The sequence below is a fragment of the Peromyscus eremicus genome, chromosome 6 (assembly GCF_949786415.1).
Source record: "Peromyscus eremicus chromosome 6, PerEre_H2_v1, whole genome shotgun sequence".
Taxonomy (NCBI): Eukaryota; Metazoa; Chordata; class Mammalia; order Rodentia; family Cricetidae; genus Peromyscus; species Peromyscus eremicus.
In genome coordinates this window covers 81,766,465-81,783,301 of record NC_081421.1, presented here as the reverse complement: position 1 = coordinate 81,783,301, position 16,837 = coordinate 81,766,465, and the positions used below count along the sequence as shown (strand labels likewise).

The 16,837-nt window shown below is 42.2% G+C and overlaps 1 protein-coding gene across 3 annotated transcripts in view; it reads left to right on the top strand.

Annotated features, from left to right (window-relative positions):
- The window catches only part of Gpsm2 (G protein signaling modulator 2), a 48,148-nt gene that overhangs the window by 28,818 nt on the left and 2,493 nt on the right, over positions 1-16,837 (top strand). For all 3 annotated transcript variants that reach the window (XM_059266103.1, XM_059266105.1, XM_059266104.1), the window contains 7 exons: positions 72-227; positions 716-824; positions 1,296-1,425; positions 5,772-5,842; positions 8,243-8,419; positions 10,032-10,185; positions 11,171-11,388. In XM_059266103.1, the coding sequence (XP_059122086.1) occupies positions 72-227; positions 716-824; positions 1,296-1,425; positions 5,772-5,842; positions 8,243-8,419; positions 10,032-10,185; positions 11,171-11,388 (1,015 nt within the window). The remainder of the gene's footprint in view (positions 1-71; positions 228-715; positions 825-1,295; positions 1,426-5,771; positions 5,843-8,242; positions 8,420-10,031; positions 10,186-11,170; positions 11,389-16,837) is intronic.

Here is a 16,837-nt window from a genome sequence, read left to right as displayed (position 1 = left end):
TGGAAAACGTCAGTGTTATGATTCTTAGAACCAAAATTAACAATGGGCATTGTGTGAATTCCTTCTCTTAGGAAGACGCTGTTGCTGGCTCGGCAGCTTAAAGACAGAGCCGTGGAAGCTCAGTCTTGCTACAGCCTTGGGAACACGTACACTCTGCTTCAGGACTACGAGAAGGCCATCGATTACCATCTGAAGCACTTAGCAATTGCTCAGGAGCTCAAAGATAGGTACGTCACACCGTTCCTGAGTTAAGGTAACTGCAGGTGCATTGCTGAATTCCAGCTTTTTGCCTCTGCCTCCCAAGTATTGGGATTCAAGGTCTGGCTACTGCATATTTTTTTTAAAGATTTATTTATTTATTATGTACACAGAAGAGGGCGCCTGATCTCATTACAGATGGTTGTGAGCCACCATGTAGTTGCTGGGAATTGAACTCAGGACCTCTGGAAGAGCAGTCAGTGCTCTTAACCTCTGAGCCATCTCTCCAGCCCCGCTACTGCATATTTTTAAAGACTGTTTCCATGTTTTAATATTTGACTTTGAGTGTGGTACTGAGTATTCCCATCTCTCTGTGTAGACCCCTCATTGCTGTATCTGAAAGGTTAAGTAAATCCAAAGCATGCTTTAAAAACCTTTAATTATCGCTTGGTTGCATTTATTCTGTACAAGGGCCTCATTTCAGATCACTGCATGTCAATTTTGAATTATATTTTAGAATTGGCGAAGGAAGAGCATGTTGGAGTTTAGGAAATGCATACACAGCTCTAGGAAATCATGATCAAGCAATGCATTTTGCCGAAAAGCACTTGGAAATTTCCAGAGAGGTATGAAGCTAAAGAAATCACTGCCCATCCCGTTGTCTTTTACAAATCAGTGGTGGAGTAGTGTGTTTTTCCAGAGCATTTATATAGCTGTGTGAGCACATAGAGGACTGTGTTGCCCTGATCTGGGGGGACAATAAGATGAGCTGAGGCATGTGGGAATAGGATGTGACCAAAATACTCCATCTCCTTACCCTCGTTCCCATGTAGAGAAATATCGTGGTTTTTAAAGAAAAAGTTGATATTGAGAACCAAGGTCTGTCTCTTATTACACCCAATGGCCATTTGAGCTTAGATACCTTTTCTGAGCTTCATTTCCCTCGTATGTGAAATTGGAATGGAAATAGATACCTTGGGAGTTGTTCACACACACACACACACACACACACACACACACACACACACACACACACTGTGAACCGATGTTGACCACTTGTCGGTGTCGCTCTAACATGGAAACCCTCATGGTTATAGGTTGGGGACAAAAGCGGCGAACTGACAGCGCGTCTGAATCTCTCAGACCTGCAGATGGTTCTTGGTCTGAGCTACAGCACAAACACTTCCATGATGTCTGAAAACATTGAACTCGATGGCAGCTTACATGGTAAGTAGCAGCTTTAAAACCTGTGGTTCTTACGCGGACGATCTACTTCGCATTTGGGAAAAGAAAGGCTCTTTTAAACTGCTAATGAGTGTGTCTGCTGACCTCAGAGTGTGACAGAAGAGAACTTCTCCATCCCACCTTCTGTGTGTCTCAGACAGTTCAGTTAACCCATAAACACGGAGCACAGCATTTTGTAATTCTTACTGGGAACATAGGAATGCTGAAGGTATAATCAGTTTCTTTGGTTAAAAAAATACTCAGATGCTGTTAAATTAACCTGTAGGTTATTTCAGAAATCTATAAGTATGAAGATGCTAGAATGAAAACATTTTATCTATCCCTTCATATTTCAAGTATATTTATAATATATCTGGTTTTTAGTGAGTTCTTTTTCTCCCTCATTTTGCTTCTGATGAAACAGCTTGGGATGGTTGTCTCTCTCTTTAAATCAAAAACCTCAGGAAATCTTCTACCTGTGTGTGACTCTGAAATACATTTGGTTCCATGAGCCACAGACATGGTTCAATGGGTAAAGTATTCGCTGACAGGCCTTATGACCAGAGTTCAAGCCCCAGAAACCAACTCCTAAAGTTGTCCTGTGACCTCCATGAGTACTATGGCACATGCATACCCCACCCTCAACAATAAATAAATAAATAAATAAATAAATAAATAAATAAATAAATAAATAAATGTAGTTTAAAAAATATATATGTTCCTAAGCTTACACTCACAGTGAGGGCTGGAGAGATGGCTCAGTGGTTAAGAGCGCTTGCTGCTTTTCCAGAGGACCTGGGTTTGAGTCCCAGCACTGACATGGCAGCTCACAACTGTCACCCTAGTTCCAGGGGATCTGATGCCCTGCTCTGGCCCTCAGCACCAGGCAAAAAAGTGGCACACAGACATATGTGCAGGCAAAACACCCATACACAAAAGTGAAAAAAGAAATTCTTGGTCTGAAGAACATTGGCATGAATATTTCAAACTTGAAAGCCAGTGAAAACAGTTAGCTTTGTCGTTGGAGTTTCCCTCTAAACTTAGAGAGGAAAATAACAGCAGATCTGTACTGATATGATAACCTTAGGATATCCAAAGAGCAGTTCATAAGAGAGCCTAAAGTGTGGGATGTGTAATAAATTGCAATTGTGCTTGGTAATTGGTCATTTTAATTGGATAAAGTTTTCCTGTGTTTAACTTGTAAATCGGTACATTGTAAGAATTCTCATCTTTTAAAATTGTCATGTGTGTCCTTATGAGCCCCTGTAGCTACAGACCCATGCTAGTGTTTCCTTCACCTCCTCATGTCACCAGAACCCATTCACTGGAGCATCAGGGCAGCTAACACCTCCTGTCGAGGTCACTGGGGACCTGTGTTTTACCAAATACACTCCCCGGGTTTTCAAGGTCGTTTGCTTTTGCTTGCTTTCTGGGCAGTATTTCCTACAGCTGATCACTCCCGCTGAGTTCCTCCTCTGCACTTCAGGTTACACACCCTGGCTGTCCACGCACAGCGCTCTCTCCTCTCTCCCATCCTGCATCCAGTACCTCTGCAATGCCCGGGGCTAGGTCCCTGAACCTCCTCTACCCTCTCTTCCCCTCCCTCGCTGTTCCCCATCTATCATTGGAACAGATTTTATCCTTTTTCCTTCTACTCCATGTTCTAGTTCAGTGCCTTCAATAGAACCTTTTAGAATGGGAGAAAAGTTCTTGGGGCTGGAAATGGCTCAGCAGTTAAAGCACTGGCTGTTCTTCCAGAGGACCCTGGTTCCATTCCCAGCACCCACATGACATGTAGCGCCCTCTTCTGGCCTCTTAGGGTACCTGCACTCACAGGTACATACAGAACACATATGCAGACACATGAAATTAAAATCTTTAAGAAATGAAAAACACGGATTTTATGAGATAGAAATGCCGATCACTTCACAGCCTGTAGTCAAAATTTAACCATAAAGCTAACCCAATAAAGCAAATAAAAATTTCAGAGGATCTGTATCTCATAGATAGCCTGTCCTCAACACAGGACAATTAAGTTGGAAATTAGTATCGAGAAAGTAGCATAGAAGTCTGGACCTAGTGACACACGCCTGTAATTCCCACCACTGAGAAGGCAGTCCAAGGCCAAGCTGGGCAACTCAGTGATGCCAGCCTAAAAACTAAAGAGGATTGTGATGTGGCTTAGTGATAGAACACGTGCCCATAGTATGCACAAGCACCAAGCCCCACGTACTATTACACACACACACACACACACACACACACACACACACACACAGTAACAGAGCATCTATTTGAAAACTTAAAAGCATACTTCTAAGTAACGTATAGATTGAGGAAGGACTTCTTAAATAAGACTAAATATAACTTAGAAGTTACAGTGAAAATATTGTATTTCAATTAAAATTTTTATTTTATGTGTTTGGATGTTTTGCCTGCACGTGTGTATGTGCCCACGTGTGTGCCTGGTGACTGAGGACTCCAGAAGAGGAAGGACACTGGGGCCCTGGAACTGGAGTTACAGATGGTTGTGAGCCACCATGTGGCCATGTGGATGTGGGAACTGAGTTCAGGTCCCTCTGCATAAACAATAAATGCACTGAACCATCTCCTCACGCCTCTGTATTTCAATTCTTGTGGCATGTGACTTATATTGGTTCTTTAGCAAAATTTGTATTTAAAAGAATTTTTTTATCTTTTGTATGTGAATATATATGTGTATTAAGACAAAATGCAATGGAGATTTTCTTTAAAGTTTGGTTCTGAAAAGGTGAGCAAATCTACAAGATTATTTTTCATAAAGAGAAATTGAAAAAGAGGAGGGGGCATGCAAACTAGATGTACAGATTGAAAATGAAAGGTTTAGTATAATTTTAGAACAATCTGTTTCAAAACCTAGAAGAAATACCAGTTTCTAGAAACATAACAGATCATAAAGAAACTAGGTCAGTAATTAAGTCTTCCCACTAGGAAACATGAATACTTACAGTTTTCCCCATCTTTTGAAGGGGTTACACTCTCTACCATGAGCCCATTCTAAGTTGAAATTTTCATAAGAATGCTTTTAATATGGCTTGCTGGGTGGTGGCGCACGCCTTAAATCCCAGCACTCAGGAGGCAGAGGCAGGCGGATCTCTTGAGTTTGAGGCCAGCCTGGTCTACATAGAGAAACTGTCTCCAGAAAAACAAAAACAAAAGGTCTGTGGAAGGGTGTGGCTCAGTGCTAGGGTGCTTAGGAAGCATGCGCAAGGCCTCGGGTGGATCTCTAGCCCCGGGGAAGAAAGAATGCAATGGCAAATGTATGTACAGGGGGCTTACCCAGACAGATGTCTGTGTTGTTCGTATTTTAAAGCCAGGTGTGAGGTATCAGCTGTGCTTTATATTATGCCCTTTTGTTCTTGGTAGTGGGTTGGTTGGTTGGTTGGTTGGTTGGTTTGTTTGTTTGTTTGTTTGTTTGTTTGTTTGTTTTAAACAAGGTCTTGTTGTGTAGACTGGCTTTGAATTTTGATCCTCCATACTCAGCCATCTGAGTGAGGCTAACATGCCATGCCATGTCCAGGTATATTATCCTTTAAAAAAATGCTGCTTAGGGGCTGGAGAGATGGCTCCATGATTAAGAGGGCTGGCTGCTCTATCAGAGGACCTAGGTTCAGTTCCCAGCATCCACGAGGTGGCTCACCACCATCTGTAACTCCATCTGTAGTTCCAGGGGAACCAGACACCCCTTTTCTGGACTTTTGGGGTACCAGACATGCACGTGGTGCAGACATACATGCAGACAAGACACCCATACACATAAATTTTTAAAAAAATACTGCTGAATTTTTAAAGGATTGTTTGGTTATAGAAATTCTGTACTTAATATTTAACAATATGATCAAAAGATGTTTTTGCGACACTTTGCTTTTATTTGACTTGTCTCATGACTGGCAGTGAACCTGTCTGGAAGTAGGAAATTTGGGGAAAACTGTGTGGAACTGGGGTGTTATTTTTAATTCTCTCAAAATTGAAGGCCTACAGCTTTCCCATGATTTTATTCACTTAGACCACAATGTATGTGGGTTTCTTTGAGGCTATGTAGAGAGTATAAACCATTCATTACAAAATGCCTTTTCTAAATCAAGGGGTAATGTTAGTAGCCAGTGGTTAGCTTGCAACCAACATGTGGCTTCTGACATCAGAGCGGTGTAGAGGGACTGTCTATTTTTATGCAGTGTGGAAAATATCTACTCTTTTTAGATGTTCGTGCTCGTTGCACGGGGACTTGTGAGTTGGATGTTAGAATGGAATCATGAGGGGGTGTGAAGGGCTCCCTGGGTTACTTGAACGAATTTGTTTTTTTCACAAAGGTGCACGCTCCAAGCTGGGACGAAGACACAGTATGGAAAACATGGAACTTATGAAGTTAACACCAGAAAAGGTTGGCAGGTCTATGTTTAAATTTCCATGAACTGTAACCGTATTCCAGTAACTTCCACGTGAAAGAGGTCAGGCTTGTCCTATGTCGAGATCACTTAGAGAGGTGCTTTTAACTAGAACCAGAAAAGGTCCAGTGCAGAAGGAATGAGAAGAGCATGCTGCTGTGTGCTAATAGAGATAAGTGCATATATATTCTTTGTAGGTGCGTGTAGCAAAGGTTACAGTAGCTGCTTCTACACAGTGCCTGGGATAGGCTAGAAATATTTTACAGGCTATTTTAAACTGTTTGAACATTTTGTCTTGTTAAAAAAAAAGTTTTTAATTGAAAGGATATCAGGTAGATTAAAAGCAATAACAATACTTCTTGTCATTCAATTACATAGCAACGTCATTGCAGAGCTGTGTGTGTGTGTGTGTGTGTGTGTGTGTGTGTGTGTGTGTGTGTGTGAACAGGTATGTGCTTGTGTGTCCCCAGGCTACACGTGTGGAAGTCAGGGAACACCTTGTTCTTCCACCTTTTAATAGAACATTTGTGTGTGCCAGCGGGTGCATCAGTAGAAGTCGGAAGACGACTTGTACCTCCATCATGTGTGGTCCCGGGATCAAACTCAGGTCATTAGCCTTGGCAGCAAGGGGCGGTACCTGCTGAGCCACCTTACCAGCCCCCACCTTGCTTTCTGAGACAGTGTCTCCCCTACTCCGCCCTCTTTCCCTCCCTCTCTCTCCTGCACAGAGTAGCCCAGGCTAGCCAGCCCACAAGCTTCTGGCTGATTTTCATGTGTGTGTTCACCCTCCTCCCCCTCCTCCATGGGGAGCTCTGGGATAACTGACTTTTTTTTTTTCATGGTTCTGAGACTCAAAGCAGTAAGTACTTGTGCTGCAGGACCATTTCCCCCGCCCCATGAAGCTTTTCCCACCCCATGTAAGGCTGGGCAAGGTGACCCAGTATGAGGAGTAGGGTCCCAAAATCCAGTAAAAGATTGGGAGACAGCCCCTGTTCCCACTGTCAGGAGTGCCACAGAGGACCAAGCTACACAACTGTAACATGTATGCAGAGTGCCTAGGTCAGTCTCATGCAGGCTCTGGTTGTCGGTTCGGTCTCTGCGAGCCCGAGTTAGTTGACTGTGTGAGCCTTCCTGTGGTGTCCTTGACCCCTCTGGCTCCTACACTCCTTTCTCCTCCTCCTCCGCAGGATAATAAAGTACTTTCTTATAAAATAGATTCATTATAGCAACTTTAGAAAATTAGAAGAAATCAAAAGAATCAGTAATCTCCCATCCCAATAGTAACCTCAGATATTAATAATTGTCCAATATTCATTTGAATATTATAGATGCTGTTTTCTAACAAGCAGTCATGCGTGAAGAACATCTTTCAGCTGGGCATGGTAGCACGCACCTGTAACCTTAGCACAGAGCAGGCTGAGGCCAGCGTGGGCAACGTGTGTGAAAACTAAAGTTCGTCTTTGCATTCCCTTAAATGCTCTTCTGTTAAAACTAGCATATGGTTTTTAAAATATTGATACTCTTCACATAACTAGCCTCCAAAAGTCCAGATCTAAGATTTTTTAAAATTTGAACAAGATGTTTCAAAATGTGGGCCTGTGAGATGGCTCCTTGGGTAAAGTTGCTTGCCACTCAGCCTTACAGCCTAGGGACAGACTCCCGCAAGTGTCCTGTGTCCTCTCCATGTGTGCTGTGACATACACACAGTCAATAAATATAATTTAAAGGTAGTTCTAGAGGGATCAGCTTTTTTTTAATTAAAAATTTTTTTCATTTTAAATACCAGTCACAGTTCCCCTCCCTTCCCCTTCTCACCCTACTCTCCCACTCTACCCCCTAGAGGAATCAGTTATTTAAAAAAAAATTACCATCGGGTGTATGAGAGAGAAGGGGGGTATGTGTGTGATTTTTGTCTACTGAGAATTTATTTCATATTAGTGAAATCACTAGTTTTATCAACAAATTATTTATATCATATAAACTTTAGATACTAATTTTTAATTAAAAGTTCTACATATACTCACAAGTTTCTGGCTGTAACTTTTATGTAATTTACATCCAGAATACTACTTTGTCTTCTTCTCTGACCATTCAAAATGTATTTTTAATTTGGGTAAATTTCATTTTCTTACTCTTATGTTCATAAAAGCATTCAGTCTGCATTTGATACATGCTGTTGAATTTGTTGAATGGATTCATTAAATGATATTTGTGAATCTGAGGCAGAAGGCTCACAGGGCCAAAGTGAGTTCCAGTACTGCTACATAATGAGACCCTTTGTCTAAAAGCAAAACACAGTAACAACAAAAAGCCACCCAAGGATCTGATTCTCCCACACTGAGAGTAACTGTAAAGGTGGCGTTTTTTATGCCTTGCTTTCCACTTACCATCTATAGGTACCAAACTGGAACAGCGAGATTCTCGCTAAGCAGAAGCCTCTGCTCGCCAAACCTTCTGCAAAGCTCCTGTTTGTCAACAGACTAAAGGGGAAGAAGTACAAAAGCAGCTCCACCGCTAAAGTGCTTCAGGACGCCAGCAACTCCCTGGACCACCGCGGTCCAGACCCTCCCAAGGTATTAGTCAGTTATATCCTAAGTGTCCAGTTGTAATTCTTAGTTTTCCTGTACTCACACCAGACTGGGATAAACGGCTAAAATACGTACTAGTCAAAGAATGTCTCTCTCAGTCTTCTCTAGTTCTCAGCTGGGACCTGCTCTGGTCATAGTAAACTCCTCCATTGTTTGGACAGCGATTATTACTATTTTAAGTGACTGTTGCAAAAGTACTATTGTACTGTTGTTAGTAAGACAAACATTTGAAGTCAGAACAAACTGATTCAGATATTCGGGGTTTTTTTTGCTTTTTGGGGGTTTTTTTTTGGTTTGTTTTTTGAGACAGGGTTTCTCTGTGTAGTTTTGGTACCTGTCCTGGATCTTACTCTGTAGCCCAGGTTGGCCTTGAACTCACAAAGATCCACCTGCCTCTGCCTCCCGAGTGCTGGCATTAAAGGCGTGCACCACCACCGCCCGGCTTTAATTTTTAATGAATTAGTTTTACAGCACTAGATGTGGTGGAACCCACCTCTACCTTTCAGTCCATTGTCCTATAAACCTTTAGAACTGTATTTATCAATATAAAGCATCTCCAACATGCAAGTACCTGTTCATTTTTAGAAGAGCCAATACAGATGCATGAGACTTTAGCTCATTTACTTACTCCCTTCTTAGACCTGTAACGTTTTGTGTGTACTGTAAGTTTGTTGTTAGTGTAATACTTAGGAAAATCAGTTGCTTGTATTAGACATTATATGCACCATTCAGGTTTGGAGCACTCCGAGTAAAAGGCCCCCTTCTTCCCTCAAACACTTACTTGAAGTTTTTTTCCGGGTCTTCAATCTTTAATAAAAGGACTTTGGAGGGGGAGGGAGGGTTTCCTGAGGGTTTATGCATTGGACCCCTAGCACTGGTGTTCCCATATGGGGAAAAACCTTGGAGATTGTTGTGTTAGGAAAATATCTATGCTTTTCCTGTTAGTTTACAAAAACTAATTAAATTCTGTTGCGGAGTCACTGAGCCTGGGGTGCCTGTGTTGCTAATACAGCAGCACGGTGACATTTCATTCTGATAAGACCACATGCACACGGGCAGTCTACACTGTATCACGTAGCCTAGGCATATAGTGGGTTCCTACACTCACCTAGGTCTGCATTTCTCAGATGTATCCCCACCACCAATTGACATGACTGCACATCTCTAGCATTCCTCTGGAGACTGAGGTGTTTTTTTTTCTTGCAGTGGAGATTAAATCTAGGGCCTCAAACAAGCTGTGTAATCTACCACTGAGCTACAGCTACATCTCCAGGACTTCTGCAAAGTTTTATTTGGGACACTCACCAAGTTAGCCAGACTTGGCCTTGAACTTTGTGCTCCTCCTGCCTCAGTTTGTAAGAAGCTAGGATCATAGTTGTGATGTCCAAGCCAAGCTTTAGATATATTACTTTGGCCTAAGAAATACAGGAACTAAAAGTGATTCTTATGGGGTCAGTATGGGGCATTTTATTACCAACATTGCCACTGAATTCTTGTTTTTAATCTTTCCCTTTTGCATTGATTACATCATGATGTTCACAGATGACCTAAGGATAAAGGAGGAATCATTAAGCATACTACATCTTCTTTGTTTTAGAAAATCAGTGCAGACACTGTGGGCGATGAAGGGTTCTTTGACTTACTGAGGCGGTTTCAAAGCAACAGGATGGATGACCAGAGGTGCTCCTTACAGGAGCACTGTCGCACAGCAGCCACAGCAGCTTCCTCTTCCACCCCCAAGGTGACGAAAGGTAAGCCATCTTCACCGCTCCCTCAAGTTCAGTTCATCTTGTTCCTCTGAGGCACAGCCAAGGCTGGCTTTGAATTCCTGATCCTCCTGCTTCCCTCCCAAGTGCGGGGATCACAGACGACCATCGTGCCTGCTTTTCCCGTTTTAATCGTTGTCTTTGGTGCTGTCCTTTCAGTAAAAGATCCCATAATCCTAGCACGTGGCACTGAGACAGGAGTATTAAAGTGAATTCAAAGCCAGCAGGGCGATTAGATAGGGAAACCCTGACTCAAGAGAAAAAGGCCACTGCCCAGCGGTAGAGCATTTGTCTAGCAAATAGTAGGCCCGCCCTTCATCTGCAGCACCACACACACATACAAGGTAGTTAGTTATATATTACGTACAAATAATAAGGCATACATTCCATCTGTAATTTAGAAGTCTAAAACACATTGCTTATATTCTTATATTGTTATATTTCTCTACTAAAAGATGACTTCTACCATAGACTAAGATTGGCCAGTCTCAACCGGGTGGTGGTGGTGGTGTACACCTTTGGTCCCAGCACTTGGGAGGCAGAGGAAGGCAAATCTCTGAGTTGGAGGCCAGCCTGGGCTACATATAGAAACCCTGGGGTGTGTGGGGGGGCGGGGGGGAGAAATTGGCCGGTCTTTTAACTCTTTAGTTCACTAAATGATTCCCATCCAGACATGGGAGGAAACAAAACAAGAGACATTAGATGAAACTATATAAGGAAAGAACACCACCATTTGTTCACCTTCTGAAATCCAGCCCCATACCTCAGTTATTTTTGGGTGAGGACTACATGAAAAAAGGAAGAGAGATCTGAGGACATTGAAGCACTTGGGAACCCACCCTTCCCACCCTGCTGGGAAAGGTCACAGGAGTGACTGTGCGCTGCAGGAGAGCAAGGTGGAGAAGAGCAGTGTGCATACAGGTGTTCAGCACGTAACAGTCCCGTGTTTTTCTTGCCCACCCGTCCTCAGCACCGTCAGTCCCTGTGGTGTCCCCCAACACAGATGAGTTTTTAGATCTTCTTGCCAGCTCACAGAGCCGCCGTCTGGATGACCAGAGGGCCAGTTTCAGTAATTTGCCAGGGCTCCGTCTGACAAAAGCCAACAACCAGTCTGTACTTGAGCGCCTGATGACAAATGACAAGAAGGAGCCTGACGAAGACTTCTTCGACATCCTCGTGAAGTGTCAGGTGAGTGTCCACACACGTTCGTTCCATCTGTAGACGAGCTTAGGCTGCTTTGGCAGTGTTCAAATCCTTGTGAAGGGCTCACTGTGGATCAGGCCATTGTTACTTACTTGCCTACATTCAGAACACCATTGAACACCACTGATGTTACAAGTGCAATTTGAGATTTCAAGGATGCTCTTGCTTTTGCAGGGTCCTGCATTTTAGTGGGAAGAGAGAAGGCAAGTGTGTACACTGTGCCAGAGGCAGACAGTGGTCCTTGCTGTGAAGAGGGGTAAAGGATGAAGGGCAGCGGGTGACAGGATGGAGAGTGACTGGGGAACATCTGTTTTGTGTACAGTCAGTTAGGAAACCCCTTCTGGATTGCCACTTTAGACTATTTGTGCACAGAGCTTCCACAGTGTAATCTAGTGATTATAGTTTGTTGGGCCCTGGCGAAGGTTACTCTAGAAACGTTATACACAAACCCTGTAATGACTGGGCAGTTATTACTGACAGCTCATACTTGGAGAGTTGCCCTTGCATTTCAGTGTCAGATGGCTTGTGACCAACTGTGATGGAATGACAGACTTACGATTTCTACCTAATACTATCTATATATTCTCATCTACCAAGTTTCTGAAAAAGGCCACTGTGGGAGCCCGTTCTCGGGTTCCTCGTGGCTTTACCCAGCAGGTCCACATAGAGGATGATTAGACCACGGGCCTAAGTGCAGGTGTCTGAGATGGTCTGCACTTGCCTGTGCTGGGGGAGGAGGTCTTTTGCTCCACCCCTTGGTGTCTCTATAAAAACCCTGGGGCAGAGACAGTCGGGGCCCGTTGGAATAGGTTCCAGGCCCTCTCGAGGCTATCCTTTATTTTCTATCTGTTTATCTCCGCGATATTCTCCGCAATAAATCCTTCTATCTAATATTTCCTGCTGCTCGCACTCAAGAAAACTCTGGGGAACTGTGGGGGTGGTTGGGTAAACACCCCACAGAATGGCGCCATGAACAGGGACTAAAGAAAAAAGAAAAAAAAAAGGGACTAAAGAAAATAAAGGGGGGACTAAAGACAAATGAACAGGGACTAAAGACAAAGTAATAGGGACTAAAGATAAAGGAAAATAATAGTTTTATTACAGAGTTTTTGGCGAAAGTGCTGAGTTCAGCCCTGCCAGTGGATGAGGCATGCCGGTGTTATGGAAAATATATATTTTTTATATATATTGAGAGGCAGGGGTTTTATCCTCGAGAGAAAAGGAAAGCGGACTGGAAGGATGTCCGATGCTGCAGCGAAATTCTCTTCTGTCAAAATTTTCTATCTTCTATCCCTTTCTCAATTTCTATCTGTGAAAAATAAGTATAAGGCATAGGGTAGTAAAATAGTGTAGGAAAAACTTAGAAGTGTAAGATTGTGTAGGAAAAAATAAGTAAGGCAACTAGACAGAAAAACTCAATTTTCTAACTTTGGGGGGTTATGAATGCAAACTGGGAAAAAAATCTCTTTGGGCTTTTTGGGTAGTAAAAAAGCTCTTTGAGCTTATGGGGAAGAAAAAGTTTTTCCTATGGAAGCTTTTGTCCTGGGGACAGCTGAAATGTAAAGTCCAAGCAGAAGGAGAAAGTGATTTCTCCCTGAGGCAAAAATGGGGGTGTAAAAAGCCAAAAAGTTTAAAGTTGGGAAATTTTGGGAAAAGTTGGTCTTTCTCCTGGGGAAAAAATCTTTCTCAAACTATAAAGCTTTTCTTGGAAAATTTGGGGAAAAAAAAACTCTCTAAAAAGTCTTAATCTTTCTCAAACTAAAAGCTCTCTTAAACTTAAAAACTAAAGCCTTTAACTTTCTCTCAGAAGGACAAAAATTAGAATCACCTGAAGATATTAGTATGGGGACCACCTGTGATTAGCTCTAAGGGAAAAACAACAAACCTCTTAAGACAGCAAAACCTCTAAGTTCTGTTTTTCAAGCCTTAAAAATTGTCCCTGCAATGCAGGAGGCAGGGACAAGTTCCTAAAAACCTCTTGTAAGCTGTGTCTCTTCAAGCTAGTAAAAGACAGTGGGTCAGAGTACCCTGAGGGAAATGCTTGGGAGAGTGTGGGTAAAGAGCTATGGAGAGCCCCAAAGGGCAGGAAACTTTACCTGAGAAAAGCAAAAAAGCCAAGCTTTTCAGTTATAGCCGTGCTGAGGCATCAAGGGTTTTGTTTGAGTGAGCGTTTCAGAATGAAAAGGTGCTCCTAATCTTCCTAATGCAAAGATCCCCTGAAGCATTGTATCCTCACTTCTGACCAAAAACCCAGAGGCGACTTGTCAGTGTCTCTGAATTGGAGTGCATTTCGGGGATACTAGGGTTCCTGCAGTGGTAAACTTTCTGGGGCACAGAGCTGAGGCAGGAAGGTGCAGGACCCAGGGGAAGATTGCCAATGAACAAAACTAAAGCCAGTGGGAACGGCACAGTTGTCCACTTTCCTACAAGTCCCAGGTTGATAGGTCCACAGCTGCAAAAAGAAATCTGAAAAAAGCTTTCCTATCAGAGTAAGGACCTTTCTGGGAAAACAGAAAAGCTGAACTGTGTCTGAAGCAGTTGTGCTGCTGAGTCAGAACGCTGTCTGGGGAAAGAGCCCAGCCAGGGCAGAACAGAACTAAGCTTTGTTTCAACTGACTCCCCTGAGATGAGGGAGTGTAGCCCTGAGGGGTGATTGCCTCTGGAATAAGCTCTGTCCTTTAGCACCCAGACAAGCAAACACAACCCACTGGGGGACTGGGCCAGGTGAAGGCCTGATGAGGCAAAACACCTGTGCTAATGGGGGTTTAGAAATGGCAAAAACCTCCCTTGTTAGATTTTCAGTCTGTACGCAAACCACACAGACCCAGAAAACAAACGGACAAAAAGCCCCTACCTTCAGTAGCAGGGAAAGCCGCCACTGTAGTGTCGGAAACTGTTTCTGGGGTAGAGGGGATAAACTGAGACCAAACTGGGAACTGTCTGGGAAAAAGACTCCGAAGAAACAGAAGGGACATAATCCTCCCCAGAAAAATATGACCTGAAAAAGCTGCTAGAATTTGAGGCAGATTCGGGGGCAGAAAAAAAAGCCCCTACTTCCAAGGGCAGCTAGCAGAGGTACAAAGCCGCAGATACTTGAAGCTCTGCATCCGGGGAAGGAAGGAACAAGCAAAATGAGATAGATCAGTGGGAGAAAATCTCTCTGAAAGAGCTATGGAATAGCTGTTGTAAATGATCTTGTTTTTCACTGACTGGCTAAGACAAACACAAGCCCCGAGGAAAGTTGCTATCAGAAATTGCCCACCTCAATGCGCGCTAACGAGGCAGGTGCAGTTCTGATTTGGGGGCCAGTGTCAATTAAAGGAGAGACACCTGTTAAAGCCAGCTGAGGAGAGACCAGAAACCTCCCAATGTCCCATAATTGAAAATGTAAAATGCTTGTTCAAATCTCCCGTTGCAAAAGCAAAAAACTTTGTTCAAACCTCCCGGGCAAGAATTTGTAAGCAAGTCTGGTAAAAAAGAACCAGTTGACTCTCAGACCCAAAAAGAACTATGGGGAATGACTGATATATCATTTCTTTATATCATTTCCCTTATAAGGGACTGATATTATTATGGACTGATATAAGGGAAATGCATTCTGGGAAAGGTAGTTTTTCCACTAAAGATGGCGACATTGCCCTGAAACACTTTTGTCAGCTCGAAAATACGTTCATGGTAAACTTAAAATACAGCTTTTAAAAGAATAAGGAGGAAAATCGTCTAAGAGTTTAAGTGTCAGTTCCAATGAAAAATTGAAAGGATATGGAACTAGGTGCTTCGCGGTTTGGGGCTCTGTTGGTAAAATGCCTTATTTACCCTAATAGCTGTGCAAAGTTTTTATGGTAATTGGATGACAAAAAGCTACCTTTAAGAGCAAACAAGCCACTTTAAAATCCTTAAGAAAGCAAGAGAGAGCAGTTTATACACTGAACGTTGTCTTAGATATGAAGAAACTTATGTGAAATTAAAAGTTATTTACCTTTTGAACAAACTGCCTGCAATGAGTAATTCCTTTGCAAATCTAATTAAGGGGATAAGAAACAGGCATTCAAAGAAATGACTGCTTTATAGATGGAAACAAACTTCATAAAAGCTGTCTTACAAAAGAGTTGCTTCACCTGAAAGTTCCTTATAAGAAATCAATGCTAAATATTACAGCTGCTAATAACAGGAGTTAAAGCTAATGAAGAGAAAATACTAAATACAGTTCGGAGCAGTGCCACTTGTGGCTTTACTAACTCCTTTAGAAAAATACTTTATATCACCTAATAGCTGTGCGGTATTTGGCAAAGACCTTACAGCAGCTAAATATGGTAATTTCACCCTCAGTGTGAAGTGAAGTTTTTCCGTAGAACAAACCAAGAGTACTGCTGTAATAGAAACGTTTGTCTGAATTGAAGTACTTAGGGGAACTATTATGAATTTGGGTGAAGGGACAGCCTCTAGTTAAAAACCGTCTACCGCTGACAGTGCATCTCTGCCGGTCCGGAACGGCTGAGAGAACTAGCAACTTTGGAGTGTGGCATCATCCTGGGAAGGTTACAGTCCCCTAGCTACAACTATCACAATTCTATAACAACACTCACTAAATCCCAGTGTTTTATAACAAAGCTGACTATAAACTCTAAACGTTAGCAATGATATATGTACTTCCTGTCTAGTTAAGAATCTTTCTAATAGAGATAGTGATAATAATTAAGAGTAAGAAATAGAAAAAGATGAAAATAAGATATGTAAGTTTATAAAAATTCTCTTGTTAGATCTGTGTTAAAAAATCTTTAGGTGTTTGCTAAGTTAAATATATGCTAATGGTAGCCCTATATAAGTTTGTAAAATAGATCTATAGATCCTTTAAGAATATAAGCTTGCAAGAAGTATCTAAGGTAGTCTTAAGACATGTAGTGATAAGCTTGTAAGAAGTAAAGATGTTAGCTGTAAATGTAAGTTTAAATAAGAATAAGATGGAATGAATATAAGAAATATATAAGTAATAAGAAATATATTTGCTAAAGTAGTTCTATAGTTTCCTTAAGGAGTATAAATAAGTAGATGTTAATACGTTATATGTAGTTTGTAAAATGTAGATGTTGAATGTGAGTCTAAATGCTTTGCAAGGCAAAAGGTTATATGTGAGTTTGTAAAGTGTAAATGTTAAGTGTGAGTCTATTCTTAATGTATATGGTGAAAGAACCTGAGACATACAGAAGTTAGTGTCCTAGCAGACTGCAAAGCAGGCAGTCTGAGCGGTTTTTCAAAAGCTCCAGAAGCCGCTAAGAAGCTAAGAATGGTGGACGCCAGAACTAGCACAAGGCATCCGCAGCTGAGACTCATGGAAAATCAACGCAACACAGAAAAACCTGAGCTAACATCAAAAACGGTGCGGTTTAGAATACTACTGTACCTAAAAAGGTCTCTGTCTGTGAGAACAAAAGTT